This window comes from Cherax quadricarinatus, chromosome 27 (genome assembly GCF_038502225.1).
Source record: "Cherax quadricarinatus isolate ZL_2023a chromosome 27, ASM3850222v1, whole genome shotgun sequence".
Taxonomy (NCBI): Eukaryota; Metazoa; Arthropoda; class Malacostraca; order Decapoda; family Parastacidae; genus Cherax; species Cherax quadricarinatus.
This window is the reverse complement of record NC_091318.1, coordinates 40,175,059-40,195,456: the sequence shown is the minus strand read 5'-3', so window position 1 is coordinate 40,195,456 and position 20,398 is coordinate 40,175,059. Positions and strand designations below refer to the sequence as shown.

At 42.1% G+C, this 20,398-nt stretch overlaps 1 protein-coding gene across 1 annotated transcript in view; it reads left to right on the top strand.

Annotated features, from left to right (window-relative positions):
* Positions 1-20,398, top strand: part of LOC128691064 (zwei Ig domain protein zig-8-like) — a 424,774-nt gene that overhangs the window by 369,056 nt on the left and 35,320 nt on the right. Inside the window, exon 4 of the mRNA XM_070089263.1 lies at positions 7,870-8,024. Coding sequence (XP_069945364.1) covers positions 7,870-8,024 — 155 coding nt within the window. The remainder of the gene's footprint in view (positions 1-7,869; positions 8,025-20,398) is intronic.

Genomic DNA, 20,398 nt, shown 5'->3' with positions numbered 1-20,398 from the left:
GGGTTCTGGGGGTGGTTCTGTGTGTGCTTGTGCTTGTTGCTTTGCCTTGCTCTGGTTGTCCTCTGCTGATTCTGCCCTTGTCTCTCTTCCTAGCCCCTTTCACTTTTGTCCTCTTCCTCAGCTGCTGACGTTCTGATCTTTTTCTCTCTCGGTCTAGGAACACCCTCCTGTATGTTGAGGATTCCTTCAGCCATGGTTTGTCTTGCAGGATCCTGTTTCACACCATTTTTGCCTTGAAAATCAGCTTGATCGGCCGGTTTCTCCCCTACAAGTAACCCTCTATTTTCTGAAAATATACTATCTCAGTCATGTCCTCCTCGCCTGTTGATGACTTGTCTAGGACTTGAAACTGATAAATTATAGAGGTATGGGTGTTTGTGGAAAGCAATCTGGCTGCAATATTATTGTTGGAAACAGTAAACGTTACCAGGATACCTCAGGGATACATTTAAAAGACAATATTCAAAATAAAGTCCCTAATAAAGGCAAAGCAACTGATCAACAAAGAGAGATAGTAGAGACCAACGAGTGACTAGCTCCCTTAAGGTTTACTATACAAATAATAGGAGTATAAGAAATGAGATAGATGAGCTAAGATTACTTGCAAGTGCAGGTAATATAGATATTATTGTTATAACTGAAACCTGGTTCAACTTGAGGGATTGAGAAATACCTTTTGAATGCAGCATAAAGGGTTATAAACTATTCCATACTGATAGGGTCAAAAGGAAGGGTGGGAGAGTGGCGATGTCAGAGATAATTTAAATTGTTGTGTTAGACATGATATAAGATTAGAAACATCGGACACACAATCTGTTTGGCTACAGTTTTTCGAGGGGTATGAAAAATTAATTTTGGGTGTGATATATAGGCCCCCAAACCTTGATAGGGAGTGCAAAAAGCTGTTATGGTACGAAATTCATAAGGTGTCTAGATATGAAAATATTGTGTTAATGGGGGATTTTAACTTTAGACAAATTGATTGGAACAATTTGACAGGAAATCTTGAGTCTAGTGACTTTCTTGATGCAGGTCAGGATTGCTTTTTAAAACAGTTTGTGACAGAACCAACTAAAGGAAACAATCTGCTTGACTTGGTTCTTGCCAACAAAGATTCACTAATTAATAATGTTGAGGTTAATGATGAGCTTGGGGAAAGTGATCACATATCACTTAGTTTCAATATATCATGGAATTACCCAATAAACTGCAATCAAGTCTCTATCCCAGATTTCTGCTTGGCTGATTTCATGGGACTGAAAAATTACCTGGGTGGGCTGAATTGGGATGACCTGACTATGGGCCAGGTAGCTGGTGTTGGTTGCCAATATGACATTTTTCAGAGCATAGTTCTAGCTGTTCAGTCAACTTTTGTTCTGAGTAGGGAAATTAGATCCAACAAAATATGATCCCAAATGAATGAACAATAGAATAAAACACCTCACTGGTCAAAAGAGAGGCATTTTTAGACGTATCAAAAGAGGGGATGGGCAGTTAAGAAATCAATTCTTTAGAGAGCCAAAAAAGGAATAAGAAAAGCAAAAAGGGATTATGAAGCTAAGGTCGCAAGGGATTCGAAGATTAACCCAAAAGGGTTATTTCAGGTATTCAGAAGTAAGATTAGAGACAAGATAGGCCCACTTAAGAGTAGCTCAGGTCAAATCACTGACAGTGATAGGGATGTGTGTGAAATTTTCAATTCTTACTTCCTCTCAGTTTTTACTCAGGAAGATACTAGCGAAATTCCAGAAATAATAAATTATGTAGAACAGGACGATAATAGACGATGCACGATTTCAGTAACTAGTGACATGGTCCTCAGACAAATAGAGAAATTAAAACCTAACAAATCCCCAGTTCCTGATGAATTGTTTGTAAGGGTTTTAAAGGAATATAAAGAAGAACTTTGCAAACCTTTGGCTAATCTTTTCAACATACCTCTACAAACTGGCATAGTGCCTAAGTGGAAAATGGCAAATGTAATACCTATTTACAAGGCAGGTGACAGGTTCTTGGCTTCGAACTATAGACCAATCAGCCTTACCTCCATAGTGGGAAAATTTATGGAATCAATAATTGCCGAGGAAATTCGTAGCCATCTTGATAAGTAAAATTGATAAATGAATCTCAACACGGTTTCACTAAGGGGCGTTCCTGTCTTACGAATTTACTAACTTTTTTCGCTAAGGTGTTTGAGGAGGTAGATCATGGCAATGAATATGATATTGTGTATATGGACTTCAGTAAGACTTTCGATAGAGTTCCACATCAGAGACTTTTGAGGAAACTTAAGGCATACGGAACAGGACAAATTTTTTCCTGGGTAGAGGCATGGTTGGCAAATAGGCAACAAAGAGTTTGCATAATGGGGAGAAATCAGAATGGGGGCACGTCAGAAGCGGGGTTCCACAGGGGCCAGTGTTGGGCCCCTTGTTGTTCACAATTTACATAAACGATATAGATGAGGGAATAAGTAGCGACATAAGCAAATTAGCTGATGACGCCAAAATAGGCCATCCAGTTCATTCTATTGAGGACTTTAGTGCACTCCAGGATGATTTGAATAGACTGATGCAATGGTCAGAAAAGTGGCAGATGCAGTTTAATGTAGACAAATGCAAAGCTCTGAATGTTGGACAGGACAATAACCATGCCACATATAAACTGAATAGTGTGGATCTTAATACTACTGATTGCGAAAAGGATTTAGGAGTTCTGGTTAGCAGTAATCTGAAACCAAGACAACAGTGCATAAGTGTTCGCAATAAAGCTAACAGAATCCTTGGCTTCATATCAAGAAGTATAAATAATAGAAGTCCTCAGGTTGTTCTTCAACTCTCTGTATCCTTGGTTAGGCCTCATTTAGACTATGCTGCACAGTTTTGGTCACCATATTACAGAATAGATATAAATGCACTGGAAAACGTACAGAGGAGGATGACAAAGCTGATCCCATGTATCAGAAATCTTCCCTATGAGAATAGACTGAGGGCCCTGAATCTGCTCACTCCAGAAAGGCGTAGAATTAGGGGGGATATGATTGAGGTGTATAAATGGAAAACAGGAATAAATAATGGGGATGTAAATAGTGTGCTGAAAATATCCAGTCAAGACAGGACTTGCAGCAATGGTTTCAAGTCGGAAAAGTTCAGATTCAGGAAAGACATAGGAAAGCACTGGTATCGTAATAGAGTTGTGGATGACTGGAACAAACTCCCGAGTTCCATCATAGAAGCTAAGACCTTGTGTAATTTTAAAAATAGGTTGGATAAATACACGAGTGGGTCTGGGTGGGTGTGAGTTGGACCAGACTAGCTTGTGCTACCAGGTCTGGTGCCATGCTCCTTCCTTAAGTGGAAGTGACCTGACTAGGTGGTCATTGTTCTAGGCCGGGGGATGGCATGGACCTGCTTCGCATGGGTCAGTAGGCCTGTTGCAGTGTTCCTTCTTTATGTTATGTTCTTATTTCTTTGATGATCTTTTCAGTACCCCGTTTTTTATCCTGCCCTCTTTCGTTGTGTGTCCTCCACTCGCTCTCCTGAAGCCCACGAATAATCACTGACTTCTTCCCCTCCTCCTCCCATTGCCTTTCCCAGTGTCTCTGGGCTCTGTACATGGCCATTGTCTCCTTCATTTATATATTGCATCCCTCGTTGGCATGGTCATGCCTTTGCATGGGACATATCCCCTCTCTGCCTTCTCTCTCTACCTTACTGCTATCCCTGCTCCCAACTGCTGTCCCCCTTCATTTCTCGGCCCTGCTTGATGAACCTTAAGACCTTAGAATAAATCATGTCTCCTTCCTTTCCACTGGCCTCCTTGTTCAGTAGGAGTGTACCTTCCTCAGATGCTATGTCTCCTCTTTGCAATAGCCCTGTAACTCGCTTCAGCCTATTTACCTCATATTCAGGGGCCCCTATCCTGGCTTCTGCAGCTTTGGCTTGTGACTCCCATTTCTTCTTCTCTATCTCCATCCTCTTTTCCATTTTCCCAGAAAACTCAAATAGTTTGCCCTCCCACTCTTGTTCCATCCTTTTATATTGCTCTTCCGTCCATTCGTCCTTGCCAGAGCAATTGTCCTCTGATCCCCTGAGCCCTTCAACTTCCCTTCTGAGCCACCACTTTTTCTTATGCGTTAGGCGTTGTAATTTGTGTGTGCTTTTTGAGTGTGTGTGTGTGAGGGTGGGGAAGTTGTAAGGTGGAGAGAAATGGGGGCAGACTGTTGTAAAGGTGGAGAGTGAGAAGGGGGTGGGGGCAGAGGTAGACACACACAGTCAGTGAAGTTAGGTATTTTAATGTGGGTGTGTTCTGTTTGTGTGCTGAGGGAACGGGACAGAGAAAGTGAGGGGAAGTGTGCATGTAAATTAGTGTGTGTGTGTACTCACCTAGTTGAGGTTGCAGGGGTCAAGTCCTAGCTTCTGTCCCTGCCTCTTCGCTGGTCGCTACTAGGTCACCCCCTGAACCGTGAGCTTTATCATACCTCTGCTTAAAGCTATGTATGGATCCTGCCTCCACTACATCGCTTCCCAAACTATTCCACTTCCTGACTACTCTGTGGCTGAAGAAATACTTTCTAACATCCCTGTGATTCATCTATGTCTTCAACTTCCAACTGTGTCCCCTTGTTGCTGTGTCCCATGTCTGGAACATCCTGTCTTTGTCCACCTTGTCAATTCCTCTCAGTATTTTGTAGGTCGTTATCATGTCTCCCCTATCTCTCCTGTCCTCCAGTGTCGTCAGGTCGATATCCCTTAACCTCTCCTCGTAGGACATACCCCTTAGCTCTGGGACTAGTCTTGTTGCAAACCTTTGCACTTTCTCTAGTTTCTTTACGTGCTTGGCTAGGTGTGGGTTCCAAACTGGTGCCGCATACTCCAATATGGGCCTAACGTACACGGTGTACAGGGTCCTGAACAATTCCTTATTAAGATGTCGGAAAGCTGTTCTGAGGTTTGCTAGGCGCCCATATGCTGCAGCAGTTATTTGTTTGAAGTGCACTTCAGATGTGCCTGGTGTTATACTCACCCCAAGATCTTTTTCCTTGAGTGAGGTTTGTAGTCTCTGGTCCCATAGATTGTACTCCGTCTGCGGTCTTCTTTGCCCATCCCCAATTTTCATGACTTTGCACTTGGTGAGGTTAAACTCCAGGAGTCAATTGCTGGACCAGGTCTGCAGCCTGTCCAGATCCCTTTGTAGTTCTGCCTGGTCTTTGATCGAATGAATTCTTCTCATCAACTTCACGTCATCTGCAAACAGGGACACTTCGGAGTCTATTCCTTCCGTCATGTCGTTCACAAATTCCAGAAACAGCACTGGTCCTAGGACTGACCCCTGTGGGACCCCGCTGGTCACAGGCGCCCACTCTGACACCTCGCCACGTACCATGACTCGCTGCTGTCTTCCTGACAAGTATTCCCTGATCCACTGTAGTGCCTTCCCCCTTATCCCTACTTGGTCCTCCAGTTTTTGCACTAATGTCTTGTGTGGAACTGTGTCAAACCCCTTCTTGCAGTCCAAGAAAATGCAATCACCCACTCCTCTCTCTCTTGTCTTACTGCTGTCACCATGTCATAGAACTCCAGTAGGTTTGTGACACAGGATTTCCCATCCTTGAAACCATATTGGCTGCTGTTGATGAGATTATTCCTTTCTAGGTGTTCCACCACTCTTCTCCTGATAATCTTCTCCATGACTTTGCATACTATACATGTCAGTGACACTGGTCTGTAGTTTAGTGCTTCATGCCTGTCTCCTTTTTTTAAAGATTGGGACTACATTTGCTGTCTTCCATGCCTCAGGTAATCTCCCTGTTTTGATACATGTATTGAATATTGTTGTTAGGAGTACACATAGTGCCCTTGCTCCTTCTCTCAGGACCCATGGAGAGATGTTATCTGGCCCCATTGCCTTTGAGGTATCTAGCTCACTTAGAAGCCTCTTCACTTCTTCCTCGGTTGTGTGTACTGTGTCCAGCACTTGGTGGTGTCCAGCACTTGGTGGAGCCCCTTCTGTCTCCTCTGTGAACACTTCTTTGAATCTCTTGTTGAGTTCCTCACATACTTCACGGTCATTTCTTGTTGTCTCTCCTCCTTCCTTCCTTAGCCTGATTACCTGGTCCTTGACTGTTGTTTTCCTCCTGATGTGGCTGTATAACAGCTTCGGGTCAGATTTGGCTTTCGCTGCTATGTCATTTTCATATTGTCGTTGGGCCTTTGCCTTCTATACTTCTTCCATTCCCTAGCACACTTAGTTTTTGCCTCCCTGCACGTTTGGGTGAACCATGGGCTCTTCCTGGCTTCTTCATTATTCCTGTTACCCTTGGGTACAAACCTCTCCTCAGCCTCCTTGCACATTGTTGTTACATATTCCATCATCTCATTAACTAGCTTCCCTGCCAGTTCTCTGTCCCACTGATCCCCGTTCAGGAAGTTCCTCATTCCCATGTAGTCCCCTTTCTTGTAGTTTGACTTCATTCACTCTAGCCTTGATGCTTTTCCCCCTACTTGTAGTTCTGTGTATTCGAAGCTTAAAACCACATGATCGCTGGTCCCAAGGGGTCTTTCATATGTGATGTCCTCAATATCTGCACTACTCAAGGTGAATACTAGGTCCAGTCTTGCTAGTTCATCCTCTCCTCTCTCTCTTGTAGTGTCCCTTACGTGTTGGTACATGAAGTTTTCCAGTACCACCTCCATCATCTTAGCCCTCCAAGTATCTTGGCGCCCATGTGGCTCCAAGTTCTCTCAATTGATTTCCTTGTGGTTAAGTCACCTGTGATCAGGAGCTTTGCCCTGCATGCATGAGCTCTTCTGGCCACTGCAGCCATTGTGTCAACCATCGCTCTATTGCTCTCATCATACTCTTGCCTTGGCCTCCTGCTGTTCTGTGGTGGGTTATACATCACTGCAATTAACACTTTGGGACTTCCAGAGTGAAGCGTTCCTGCTATGTAATCTCTTGCTTCTCCGCTGTCTCCTCTCTCCAACTCATCAAAATTCCATCGGCTTTTGATCAGCAGTGCCACTCCTCCACCCCCTCTGTTCCCTCTGTCTTTCCTCAGGATCTGGTATCACGTTGGAAAGATGGTATCTGTTATCATACCTGTAAGCTTGGTTTCTGTGAGAGCTATGATGTCCGGTGATGCCTCTTTGACTCTTTCGTGCCACTCCTCCCACTTATTTGTTATTCCATCAGCGTTTGTGTACCATACCTACAGTTTCCTCTCCAACACTGTGGTTCGGGGCGCCTGTGAGGGTGGGGGACCTGGAAGTGCACTGTGGGATTCTATAACTGAGTGTGGGGTGGGAGCTGTGGGTATGGATTGTAGTGTGTGTTGGGATAGTGTGATAGGTTGTGGGGTTCTGGGGATGGTTCTGTGTGTGCTTGCCCTTGCTGCTCTGTCCTGCTCTGATTGACCTCTGCTGGTTCCGTCCTTGTCTCCCTTCCTAGCTCCTTTCGCTTTTTTGTCCTCTTCCTCAGCTGCTGCCGTTCTGTGTCGTTCTGTGTGTGTGTGTGTGTGTGTGTGTGTGTGTGTGTGTGTGTGTGCTCGTTTCCATTTTGTCCTAGGCATATGTCGATTAGACACTAGGTCTGTTGTATATGCGTGCGTGCGTGCGTGTGTGTGTGTGTGTGTGTGTTTGTGTGTGTGTGTGTGTGTGTGTGTGTGTATGTTAGTTACCATTTGTGTGTGTGTGTGTGTGTGTGTGTGTGTGTTTCGTTTATATGTGTACTTGCGTTTGGTCTGAGTGTTTGAGTGAGTGCATATGTGTCTCACAAACACACACACTCACACTTGTATGTCTGTGCGTGTTCCTGTGCACAGGGACGCACGCACACAATTAATCAGTGGTGCTGTTTGGTTACCTACAGAAGCATCAGCAGAGATCGCGGGTGGCCCGGAGATGTATGTTCAGGAGGGTAGTGTCGTGGTGCTCAACTGTACACTCCGTCAGCACACACAGACACCGGTGTATGTCTTCTGGTATCATAACCGCACCATGATCAACTTTGATACCAATAGACAGGTGGGTAACCGTTCAGCCTGGTATCCCCGAAATGAATAACCCTCAAGCCGTTCATAATTCCCCCCCCCCTGTAGATTCGTTTTACTACGATAAGATAAAAAAAAAAAAAAGGGAAGTGAATTGTGGATGATCAGTTAGCCAGTTTTAAGATCTGTTTTAAGGGTATCCCTCTTACCTTTCTATGACACGGACGAATCATTTTTACCATATCAAGCTTCGTACATTTGTACTCTACTCAGACTAAAAGTTTATAATACGTTCGTTCAGATAAAAATTATGGAAAATTTTCACCAGTCATGTTCGTAGGTAGAAGGTACGATGGGAATAATTAAGACATTTACTAAGGAATCATTTAGCCACTAGTGACTTCTTCAGCCGTAATAAATTATTAATGTTATTATATTTAGTCCTAATAGACAGGTACTAGAACGGGAAGTATATATTATACGAAAGGTTATGTGAACTTGGGGTAAAATGAGGAGTAACATACTAGATAAGGAGGTGGCAGCAGCTGCTCTCTGTGGAGCAGCTGGGTTCCTGCAGCTCTCCCTTGTGTACAGTAACTTGGTTTCATCTATTTGTAGTGTTATTGTTTGGTAGTAACTGATCAGCCATTGTTCTGGGTATACTATACCTGCCTGACTTACGTGGGATGGTGTTGGTGGAGGTTTTCATGGCTGCTTCTAAGTACTTATGTCTGCGTAAATTATTTTCTTGATTATTCATTATCTCTTCTTTGAAATTTACGTTGTTCTGCAAATTTCTGTGTGCAGGAGCTGTTTTTGTCGTCTTGGCTGCAAGCATTTTTGTGTTCATGACATCTTATTGTTCTAGATGTGTCGTCTACTTGCTTCAAGGTGTGAAGTACATGCTACATTTGGAACAGGAAATGTCTGTATATCTCTTCGTTTTTCTTCAGTAAGACTAATAGAGATGGAAATCTTGGCCGCTACATTATTAAGATTGTCCGTTATTAGTAATGATATATTGGAAGCCACGTTTCTAACTATTTGGCGGGTGGGTCTGAGGTGCTGCCTTTGTCTTTCCTGTTGGGGCTGAGTATGACTTTTTCACAAATATTGATAAAATGATGTGGGAAGCGAAATTATTAGAAGAATTGCTTAGGAATTCACTTTTTTCACCCTTTTGGGCTGAAAATCTTAAAACTAAAAGAAAAAAATCTTACCACGACTTTTCTCTAAGTTTTGTTGTCGTGAAGGGAATACAAACATATTAAATGATTCCAATTTGTTGACTTTCTTTAAACTTAGAACAGGACTTTCTCAACTTTCGTGTGAAGTAACACACAGAGAAGTGGTAAGCGCCTATTTCTTCCTCCTCAAAAGTTAATTTCATGTAAGTGCAAGCATATAATAGACTTCAGAATGTTTCGTTTTTAATCCCTTTTAGGCACAAAAACCAAAATGTTATTGTACATATGGCATCCGTCTGACACTTCTAGGTGCGTTGGTGTAATGTTGGTGAATTCATGACATTACTTAGAACTCTGTTGATGGGGTAGTCAATAGCTAAATCAAAGTGTTGTTTGCATGTGCGTCCCTTGAAGTTGAAACACTTGTAGGTCACGTACAGTGAACTACATGTGTGTTAACTTCAGTGAAATCTTTACTACGTACAGGAAGGTTCAAATCATCATTTCCTTTCAGTTGAATGAAGTTAGGAGCAGGAACTATGGGCATGATGTGAACATGGCAAACATTTTACTCTCGATCTTATAATCCCTAATGCAACATTAACGATCTTCCAAGTGCTGCATTTGTTTTTCTGGCTGATCTTACCTTGCAACATAGCAAGGTGTTTAGCCAACACTCATGCCAGTTACTTAGGTGCATTGCCAATTCCAGAGGAAATGAGCTTTTATGGGAGATTGGCCTTGTGTGTTTTAGGCAAGCCATGGAGTCTTGCTGTTCTTAAGGTATTAGGAATTAGGTAAAAAGAGTCTCTTGCCCCAGTTCGTTTTCTTAATGCCAATTGAGGACCATCTCAGTAATTGACAGTGTTCCTTACAAACCAGTAGAAATCTTGGATAAATACCTTGCTAAGCTGTCAGGTAATATTATCCAAGCGCATCTATAATTCTCAGGAGATTTTTTATATCACAGTAGTGATTTTGATATGAAGAGTGAAATCTTCACACACATTTAAGTGACGGCTCTGTCCACATACGTACCCAAGGATTATTCTTTACACCTCATCCGTCACAAAGTAAATGACGATTTGAACCTCTACACAACGACCATATAGAACTATGCGTGAACTATAATTACTTTAAATTGTGAACATATACAAAAAAAAATAGTTTAGCAATGCCTTTACCATCAGCGCATTTCCGGGTAAGTTATACATGGAACATTTGAAATTCATGTACAGTGTGCCTAACATTCTACAGCTGTCAGATGAATACAACAAAAATATGACAACCTGCTCATCGTACCAAGAAGGCTAAGTACTCAAAACACTAAATCCACCATCAAATTCACAGTATCTGAGAGTATATGAGGAGAGAAAGACCCATTTTCTATTTCGTAATGTGTTAATCTATACGGAAGGAGATTTCTGTTTCATATCTTTACAAAACCTTCATACAAGAATGACTTCATTCATTTCTATTCCCATCGTGACAAGAGGATCGAGAGAGGCGTCAAGACAGAACGTTTTCTTCCAAATTGTAGGATGTACAGTCTGAAATAGCTAAAATTGACTTCAAACACCTTTATCAGGCCTTCCATCAACTTCAGGCGCAACTACACTTTATCAGTGAAGACCGATTGATCTATATTAATTCTCTGCGGCAACGACACAGGAAATACAACAGACCCATCTGTTAAGTACATATTTTTAGTAGTTAATAACGTGGCTATCAATATATCATTACTAATGACGGATGACTATTTGAAAATAATCTCAAAACCTCAACCCCCATTAAAGACTTGGATAAAAAAAAATCATAAAAGATAGAACAGACAATTCTAGCTTGAATTCTAGCGTATACATCATTCAGATAAAAAGTACACAGGCAAAACATCTGGAACACAAAAATCCAGACTTAGCAAAAATTAATACACCTGCAGCTGAGACAGTCATAATAACGCAAGCTAATACTACAGAAAAAACATCGCGAAATTCAAGAAAGTCAAATTAAGAACTCGAGAAAATAATTTATGGTAATGTAGGTGCACAGAAACAGCCATGATGGCTATAAACAACTTTTTTCCCGCAGACGTTAGACAAATACAATACAGTATATCCATAACCGTGGCAAACAACTACTACCCATCAGTAACACTGACTTTGCAGACGGTCGACTGGTTTACCTCAGGCAGATGCAACTAACTCCACCTGTAATATGTTACCCCAGTTTTGATCAATGTTCACTTGACCACTTGTACTACACAGTAATTGTTCCAGATTCTCTTTATTAGAAATGAAGAAGCAACTCGTACTAAAGCGTTTCCTTGGTAAATGTCTTGATTACTGAGTACGTGTCCACTTTCCTTTTACCTAAAACTTGTCCCTATCACTATATCAATTCCACCAAGTTACGTAGATTTTATTTTAGTTATTTATTTATTGCATTTAAAAACATTTCTCCATCAGTGTAATATCATGACTCTTAATTTGTACTTCTTTATTTTATATTATTTATTTCTCGATATTATCATAATGCATTTTTTTGTAGTTTACTTCGTGATAATTTCTCTAAAGTAGTCATATGTATTTCTTTTAGCTCCCGAGGGAACAGGGTTGTTTTAAAGTACTTGGCTGTTAAACCCTCTCTTTAGACTATCAGCGATTTTTTTTAATCTAAGAAAATAAATATAAACTAGATGTATTTCAGTCATTGTGCAGTCAGACATAGGTATCCCCATACTGCAAAACCTCAGCCCTCTCTACCTAAATGAACGTGAAAGAATAGTGCATAATGAGGCACAAGTTTCTAAAGTAGTTAAATATTAGTGGTGAAAATTCGAAAAGAATCAGATGTCCTTATTCGTTCTTCTTACTTCAGTAAGAAGGAGAAATAAACACATACATAGTATGAAACTCATTCAAACCTTCTACTAAGAAACATCAATTTTTAAGGCAAATTGGAAAGGTAAATTTTTGTTCTCAGAAACATCAACTTCCTAAAATACACCGACATTTTAGGTTCGAAGTCAATCAAAATTTAAAGTAATAAGTTATTAGTGTTGATGAGTGAAGCCAACTAAACGACTTTCAAAAATTATCGAGTGAAAACCAGTCAATGATGAGCAAATTAGAACCAGCACAGGCAGAAATCTAAGTAAGATTTACCAGTATATTTAAAGTTTAAGTAAGGAGGTATATATGTAATTAATTTAATATTATTAGAAGTTTTGGTACATAACTTGCAAACGTTTAACAATGATCTTGAGGGCAAAAAGATGTTATGTGCACATAAAAGCATATAATGTCAAATATTGTGATTTGTTGCTTATCAGGAATACATTTTTCAAGGTGGCAAGGTGAAAGACAACACCAGTGCGCATGGTCTATGGGTCGAGGAGTGTGCCAAAGGAGGAGTTGGAAGCAGCCAACAGGAAATCCCCTGCATGACGGACTCTTACTGCTAAGAGACATTGTTGAGTTTATGTTCTCCACTATTGGGCAATCCCGGTGTGACTGTTTATAGTTGTTGGAGGGAGCAGGCCTAGTTTCCTGGTCCATTAGAGTATCCCTAATCATGACTATCAATGAACTTTTAGTCATGATCTCCAACATTGCCCCTAACGTGTTCAAGGAGAATCGATGCTACAATTCTACTGGATGTCACACACATGAGGACAGGAAAGCAAGTAGTGATGCCTTGCTGACACCAGTACTTCCTAGTCACTGAAATTGTAGCTTGGTCCCACTGCCTGGTTCTAGAGTGTGGTTGAGTACTTTTGCAAAAAAATTCCTCAGGATACCATCGTATTCATGTAGTATGTGATTCTCATGAGTGTGCACATCTTAAAATATATGGTAACCTGGGCAGACTAAAGCAGTTTGTGAGATGGTACAATGCTTCGTGAGAGTCAAGATTGCCTGTTCAATGTTCCATCTTTCTCAAATCGTCGAATTTCTTCTTGAGAATTGAGTTAATATCGTCAGAGGTGCTCCAAGCAAGAAGCTATATGTGGGCGCAGTGATTGATGTAACTGGCAGTATTGATCTCACTGCATCGATCACTTGCTGGTTCGCTGAGATGATTTCACATTTGAATGTATTAAGGATGAGTCCCATTTCCTGTCTCTGTTCTAATCACTTGGGCAAGATCATCTAAAAGGTACTCTTTTGCACCCGCCAGTGTGCCATCGTCCTGGAACCGGATGTTCAGTTCACGGGTCAGATGGACACCCTCTGATGAAGTGATTTCATGCTCTCCAAACTGCAGCATTGATTCCTTGATGTATCCAGCTAAAACAAATGGAAGATATTAGGGAAATGTTTTTGTACGGCTGTTACTACCACGTCTCTTTTGAGGAGATTAAAAGCATTCTTAAAATCTAATTTTACCAATGGATTTTCCTAGTCAGGCTGTTTATATACACCCTTGTTGCACAAACCGTAGTTTTGCTTCATTATTAATGGACCCCCAAAAAACCAATCTGGTTTGGTTGAAGCATCATAACTGCCTCTGTCTACATACTTCGGACAGCAACTTTGGAAACGAAGTGGTGAAGAGTGTTGCCCAGGGTAATTGACCTAATTCTTCCATCTTTCTTATAAGGGCAGAGTGTGATGTGCCACCCCTCCCCAAAAAATGTACTTTATCAGGAATCAGACCAGCCAAGGAGCATTTAACGGGCCTTGTGTTCTCTCATAGCAGTGTCTGCAATTTTCCCAAGAACTGGAACAACCATTTCTTTTAAATGCTGAGGTGTTAATCCGGTGTAGCCTCCAGCAGAGCCAGGTAGGAACAACATAATTACTTTGTAAATGTCTGAATCTTGCACAAATAGTGGTTCCACAATGGAGGACAGGGGTGTTAGAACTGATAGTGGCCCTGGGTTCCATGGCAGGGAGCTTTTCTCTAAGTACTTGAGCAGTGTCAGCATTTCTGGGGGCAACTGTACCTTCAATGGTAATTATCTTGATTACCCCCACAGTGTTGCCCTCTTCAGTTTTCTTGCTCACCTGGACTCTGATTTTTTCAGTCAGTGGAACAATTATGGGGTCTGCCTCTCCCATTTTTGTATTGATAAGGAAGGCGACTGAAGTTGTCAGCTCTGGGAAGTCTCTTAAAGATTTAATAATCGTCGAGGCTAGCAACTTGCCACCTCTTTCCGATACAGCCAAAAAGTAGTAAGCTGTGCCATGCATTGATGGTTGGTGGCACATTGAGGACAGTGGAACCATCGTTTACATTTTTTTCAAGAGGTCTGTGACTTTCCCAGCTGCATATAGATGGGTTATTTTTGGAAAATGTGGGTGGGTTTTGGAAGCTTTTGCTTTGATTGTCTCTAAGATATTATCTGAGGAGATGGCGTCTGTTGGAGTGTGTGAAGGTGCTTGAAGTGACTGAAGGTCATCACTTTCTATGGGAGGACATCCTGAACCAGGACAGGTACCATGTTTGCTGGGAAAATCATTAGTGTTGAAGCCACGAACCTGTAAACACGATTGACACTTGCCTCTCCTAACATTGCCAGCTGCGCCATTTCCTCGGCTGCTAGCTTCCTCCTGATTAGCATCCATCTAGATAACTAAATTATAGGAGTAGGGTACGACATATGTGGAGCAAAGGTGTACAGGGGTTCACCTTAGTGGATGCAGCGAGGGTATATGATGGGTGGACGAGGTAATATGTTTCACCCGGATGGGGCATGAGGGGTAGGAAGGGAAAATTGCAGTCCACAGCGGGGTGGCAGCCTGGGAGAGAATGTTAGGGAAAGGTGCCGGCAGTCACTGTACACTTAACAATATTTATTTCTACGAGTACATGATACAACTTATACAAACTTAGCCGACATCAGTGACATACTATATAAAAAAAAACCTGGTTATGCAGAGCAGTTTGGGCAACTTAGGTTAATATTGTCCCTAGAATGCGATCCTCACCAGGTACCTACTTACTGCTAGATAAACAGGGACAGCACGTGTCATAGGAAACACACCCAGTGCTTCCATCTATACAGGAGATCGAACCATGGACTCTCAATGTGTAAGGTAAGTGCGTACCATCCGAGCTACTGGACACGATTCAAACGGGCATACAGAAATTATATTGTTCACAATCTTAAAATAAACACAAAAATGTTTTTCCCCTTGCACATCGTGGATGATGTGGATATTTGCAGTGGTAACTCAGTGAGGCATGTACTATATATTGTTTAACAGAGGATATACTGCTGCCTCCCCTCCACAAACACGCTCTCCTTTCACCCCTTCCACACTGTGGTGTGCTAGTGGCAACACTGGTTCATTACTCACTCATTACTCTCAACATCACACTTTCTCAGAACACAGGCACACACAAGCGCACACACACACACACACACACACACACACACACACATTGGAAATGTCTGCAACAAGGCTAGTTCCAGAGTTGAGGGGAATGTCCTATGAAGAAAAGTTAAGGTAAATCGGCCTGACGGTACTGGAGGACAGGGGCGTTAAGGGAGACATGAAAACGACATACAAAATACTGCGTAGAATAGATAAGGTGGCCAGAGACAGGATGTTCCAGAGGGGGTACACAGAAACAAGGGGTCACAACTGGAAGTTGAAGACTCAGGTGAATCACAGGGATGTTAGGAAGTATTTCTTCAGCCACAGAGTAGTCAGGAAGTGGAATAGTTTGGGAAGAAATGTAGTGGAGGCAGGATCCATAGCTTTAAGCAGAGGTACGATAAAGCTCATGGTTCAGGGAGAGTGACCTAATGGCGACCAGTGAAGAGGCGGGGCCAGGAGCTTGGACTCGACCCCTGCAACCTCAACTAGGTGAGTACAACTATGTGAGGTGAGTGTACACACAACCTCAGGCAGGACTAAAAAGAGACCTGGACAGGCTGGACACATGGTCCAGCAACTGGTTTCTTGAATTCAACCATGCCAAATGCAATGTCATGTAGACTGGGGAAGGGCAAAGAAGACCGCAGACAGAGTATAGGCTAGGTGGACAAAGGCTGCAAACCTCACTCAAGGAGAAAGATCTTGGAGTGACCATAACATCGAGCACGTCTCCGGAGGCACACATCAACCAGATAACTGCTGCAGCATAAGGGCGCCTGGCAAACCTGAGAATAGCATTCCGATACCTTAGTAAGGAATCGTTCAAGACTTTGTACACTGTGTACGTCAGGCCCATGCTGGAGTATGCAGCACCAGTTTGGAACCCACACCTGGTCAAGCACCTCAAGAAGTTAGAGAAAGTACAAAGGCTTGCAACAAGGCTAGTTCTGGAGCTCAGGGAAATGTCCTACGAAGAAAGGTTGAGGGAAATTGGACTGACGACACTAGGGTTATGGGAGACATAACATACAAAATAATGCGTGGAATAGACAAAGTGGACAGAGACAGGATGTTCCAGAGAAGGGACACAGAAACAAGGGATCACAATTGGAAGCTGAAGACTCAGACGAGTCACAGGGATGTTAGGAAGTACTTCTTCAGTCACAGAGTCGTCAGGAAGTGGAATAGCCTTGCAAGTGATGTAGTGGAGGCAGGAACCATACATAGCTTTAAGACGAGGTATGACAAAGTTCAGGAAGCAGAGAGAGAGAGAGGACCTAGCAGCGATCAGTGAAGATGCAGAGCCAGGAGCTGAGTTTCGACCTCTGCAACCACAATTAGGTGAGTACAATTAGGTGAGTACACACACACACGCGCACACACACACACACACACACACACACACACACACACACACACACACACACACACACACACACACACACACACACACACACACACACACACACACACACACGCACGCACGCATATATATACAGGCGGGCCAAGAGCTGGGACTTAATATAGCTTACGAGCACAAGAAAATGGTAAATCTGAAGTGCAGCCAACCCGAGGGTGAGAGGTGAGTGCTGGAGGTAAGTTGTATTATATCTATATATGATTATAAATGGTGTAAAGAGCGAATTGAACGAGTAATGGAAGCGAAAATTCAATTTCTTCGAGGGAAAACTTAGGTCATGTGCAATATAACACTGGGGGATCTTGTGGAGCATGTGGACAACATTATTAAGGCTGAATAAAGAGCTCATTGGGTTCAGAAGATGAGAATAAACTGCGCAGATGAAAATTATTCTGAGAATCGGGAGTCATTCCTCGACAAACAACATTCAATAAAGCTGACCTAGACACACACACACCTGCCTTCCCCTGTTCTGATGAATACACTGAAACCTACCTACCTACCTACCTACCTCACTCCAGCCAGATGCTCAAAAAGATTAGATGACATCAAACACTATAACGTATATGAAAGCTGAACATAGTACACATATTTGGATTAATCATCGAACAAAACTGAAAAGTTTATAGAATGGATAACCCAGACATTATAGCTATCACAGAGGTGAGATTACCTGAAATTATACCTAATGCTATATTCCCAACAGTATACCAGGTAATGAGGAAAGGTAGAGGAAACAAGTAGAAAGAATGACGTTACTATTTACATATAAGTGGAGTTTTGAAGAGATGAGGACACATGTAAATGAGACATCTAATTACATATTGGGGTACAATTAAAGCTGGTAGACTAGAGTGATTCTAGCAGTGATTTACTACACACCAAGAAACTGAAGACCAAGACTGGAAAATGAAGAGAACGAGATAGCAATGATTGACACTAGCAGAAGCAGGAAGGAGAGCTCAGCGCTAAAGTGAAGTTTTACATCATGAGTGATTTCAACCCCAAATAAACTGAATGGTAAAACTGGGACCCACATGGGGGACCGGAAACATGGAGAGCCATGATGATGGATGTAGTTAGGGGAAAACTTTCATATCAACATATGAAGGACATAACATGAAAGAAAAGCAATATAACCCATTAATACTGAATGATCTTTGTATATACCACAAGTACTTCTGAGATAGGAGAAATAGAATATGAGAGCCCCTGTGTACTAGTGAACTAAACATTGGGTGTCGAGAGGCAGGTGAAGGGTGAGAAACACCAGACTTTAGAAGAGGGAATATTGAAGGGAAGAGAGAGTTCGTATATGCTTTGCAATGAGAAACGCAGCTAGAAGGAAGGTCACCGTAAGAGAAGATGAAGTACTAGCCGAGAAGTGCCGGGAGCTAGAGGAAAAATTCATACCCAGAAGGACAGAAAATGTCAAAAGATAGCCATTAATTTAGCCAAAGATACAAAGGAGAAAAAACGAAAAGAGGAAGAGCTGAAAAATAAGTAGAAAACAGAGGACAATTGAAAATAGAGAAATAAGCAGTAGCGCTACAAACGGATAAGTAGAGGTAAGAAGAGAGGAGGAACAACAGTTTGAGAATGATATACCATCATAACCCAAGACGGAGCCAAAACTACCTCACAACTACATCAGGAGAGAGAAGAGTAAAACTCAAGGTAATTCGACTCATGAAAGAAGAAGGATTGATCACTGTAACGACCAAGTCTTTGAAGTATTGTAGAAACGATTTAAAGAGCTCTTCTCAGTGGCAACTGGACAAAACCGACTGCATAGAGCAACGGGTTCACCGACAGCTTCTGGAGCTCATGTGAACGTTGGTAGAATTACCGACAATGTTAGGTAAACGGATACAAGTGTAACTAATGTGACATTTTATTGTGGTAACGTTTCGCTCTCCAATAGCTATATCAAGCCCTTACCTAACGGCTTGACAAAGTTCCTGGAGAACGAAACGTTACCACAATAAAATGTCACATTAGTTGCACTTGTGTCCATTTACCTAACTGTGTGGAGTACTAGCTAGGATCTACAACTAGTCACTGGACACTGCACAATTGCCAGGAGTCAGAAAATAGCAAATGCAGTCTCAGTACTGAACAGAGAAGTTCACTGAATTAAAGGCCGGTGACGACATGTATGTCATGTAAGTATTGGAGATGATTATCAAGGAGAGTGGTAGAACACTTGGAAGAAGGTGGTTCCAAAAGAAGTAATCAGCACGGGTGTAGAGATTGTAAGTCTTGTCTTACTAACTTGCTGAGAGCTTTGACAAAGTTCTTGAAGTGACGCAAGAGAGAGAGGGATAAGTAGCATGCATATTCTTGGACTGCCAGAAGACACTTGATACCGTCCTTCATAAGAGACTAGGAGAAAAACTTCAGACAGGAATAACTGGGAACATACTACTATGGATCAAAGAGTGCCTTAAAGGAAGGAGAGAGTTACTGTACGAGGAGAGATGTCAATATGGGGAAGAGTAACAAACGGGCTTTCGCAGTGATCGGTATTAGGGCCAGTACTGTTTCGGATATATGTGAATGACGTACCAAATCGGAAGTTGATATACAGTTGAATGACCGACATATACAAGTGAGTAACCTACAGACAAGTTAGCGTCCTACATACTAGTGAGTTACCTGCATTCAAGTGACCTATATGCAGATTAGAAACTTACTCACTATAGAGGGACCTACATACAGGTGGTGACCTAAATACAGGTGGGTGACTTACATGCAGGTTAATGACCTACATACAGGTGGGTAACGTAATTAAAGGTTGGTGACCTACTTTCAGTTGGGGGACCTACTTACAAATGGGTGACCGTAGAACAGGTGGTAACGTACATTTAAATGGGTGACCTACTTACAGGTGCATAACCTACATACAGGTGGGTAACCCTACATATAAGTGGATGGCCTCTTCTTAGGTGGGGGACCTACATACAAATATGTAACCGAAATACAGAATATTTTACATAATTTTTCCTGCAATTACACAAATAACCCGCATTAGGAAGTATTACAACCCAGGATTCCAAATGGCCTGTTACCCCGGGTGTAATGGGAGCAAATAAACACAGAAGAAAAAGTTTAGACTTGTATTATCCTTCACCAATTTAGAACAGCAATATGTACACTATGTACAGTGATAAGTATAGTGCACTCCACGGTAAGCAAAGCAGAAATAGAAGCCACAATATAGCAGACCGTGCTTCAACCAGCTCTAGAATGGGAATGACAAGGGCAGACAGGAGAGCGGTACCCACATAACCTCTGCGATTGCCAAAACCATTTTCTTATTGGCTAGAACCTGGTCACTAGTTGAACGACGGGGCCCCATCATCAACTCTTAGCAACCTGGTTCGCTGGTTGGGGAAGATAGCCTGTAAATGAGGGTGTGTACATGCGCCGAATAAAGGTTACGTACTCTTTGCATGCCACTGGAAGAGAG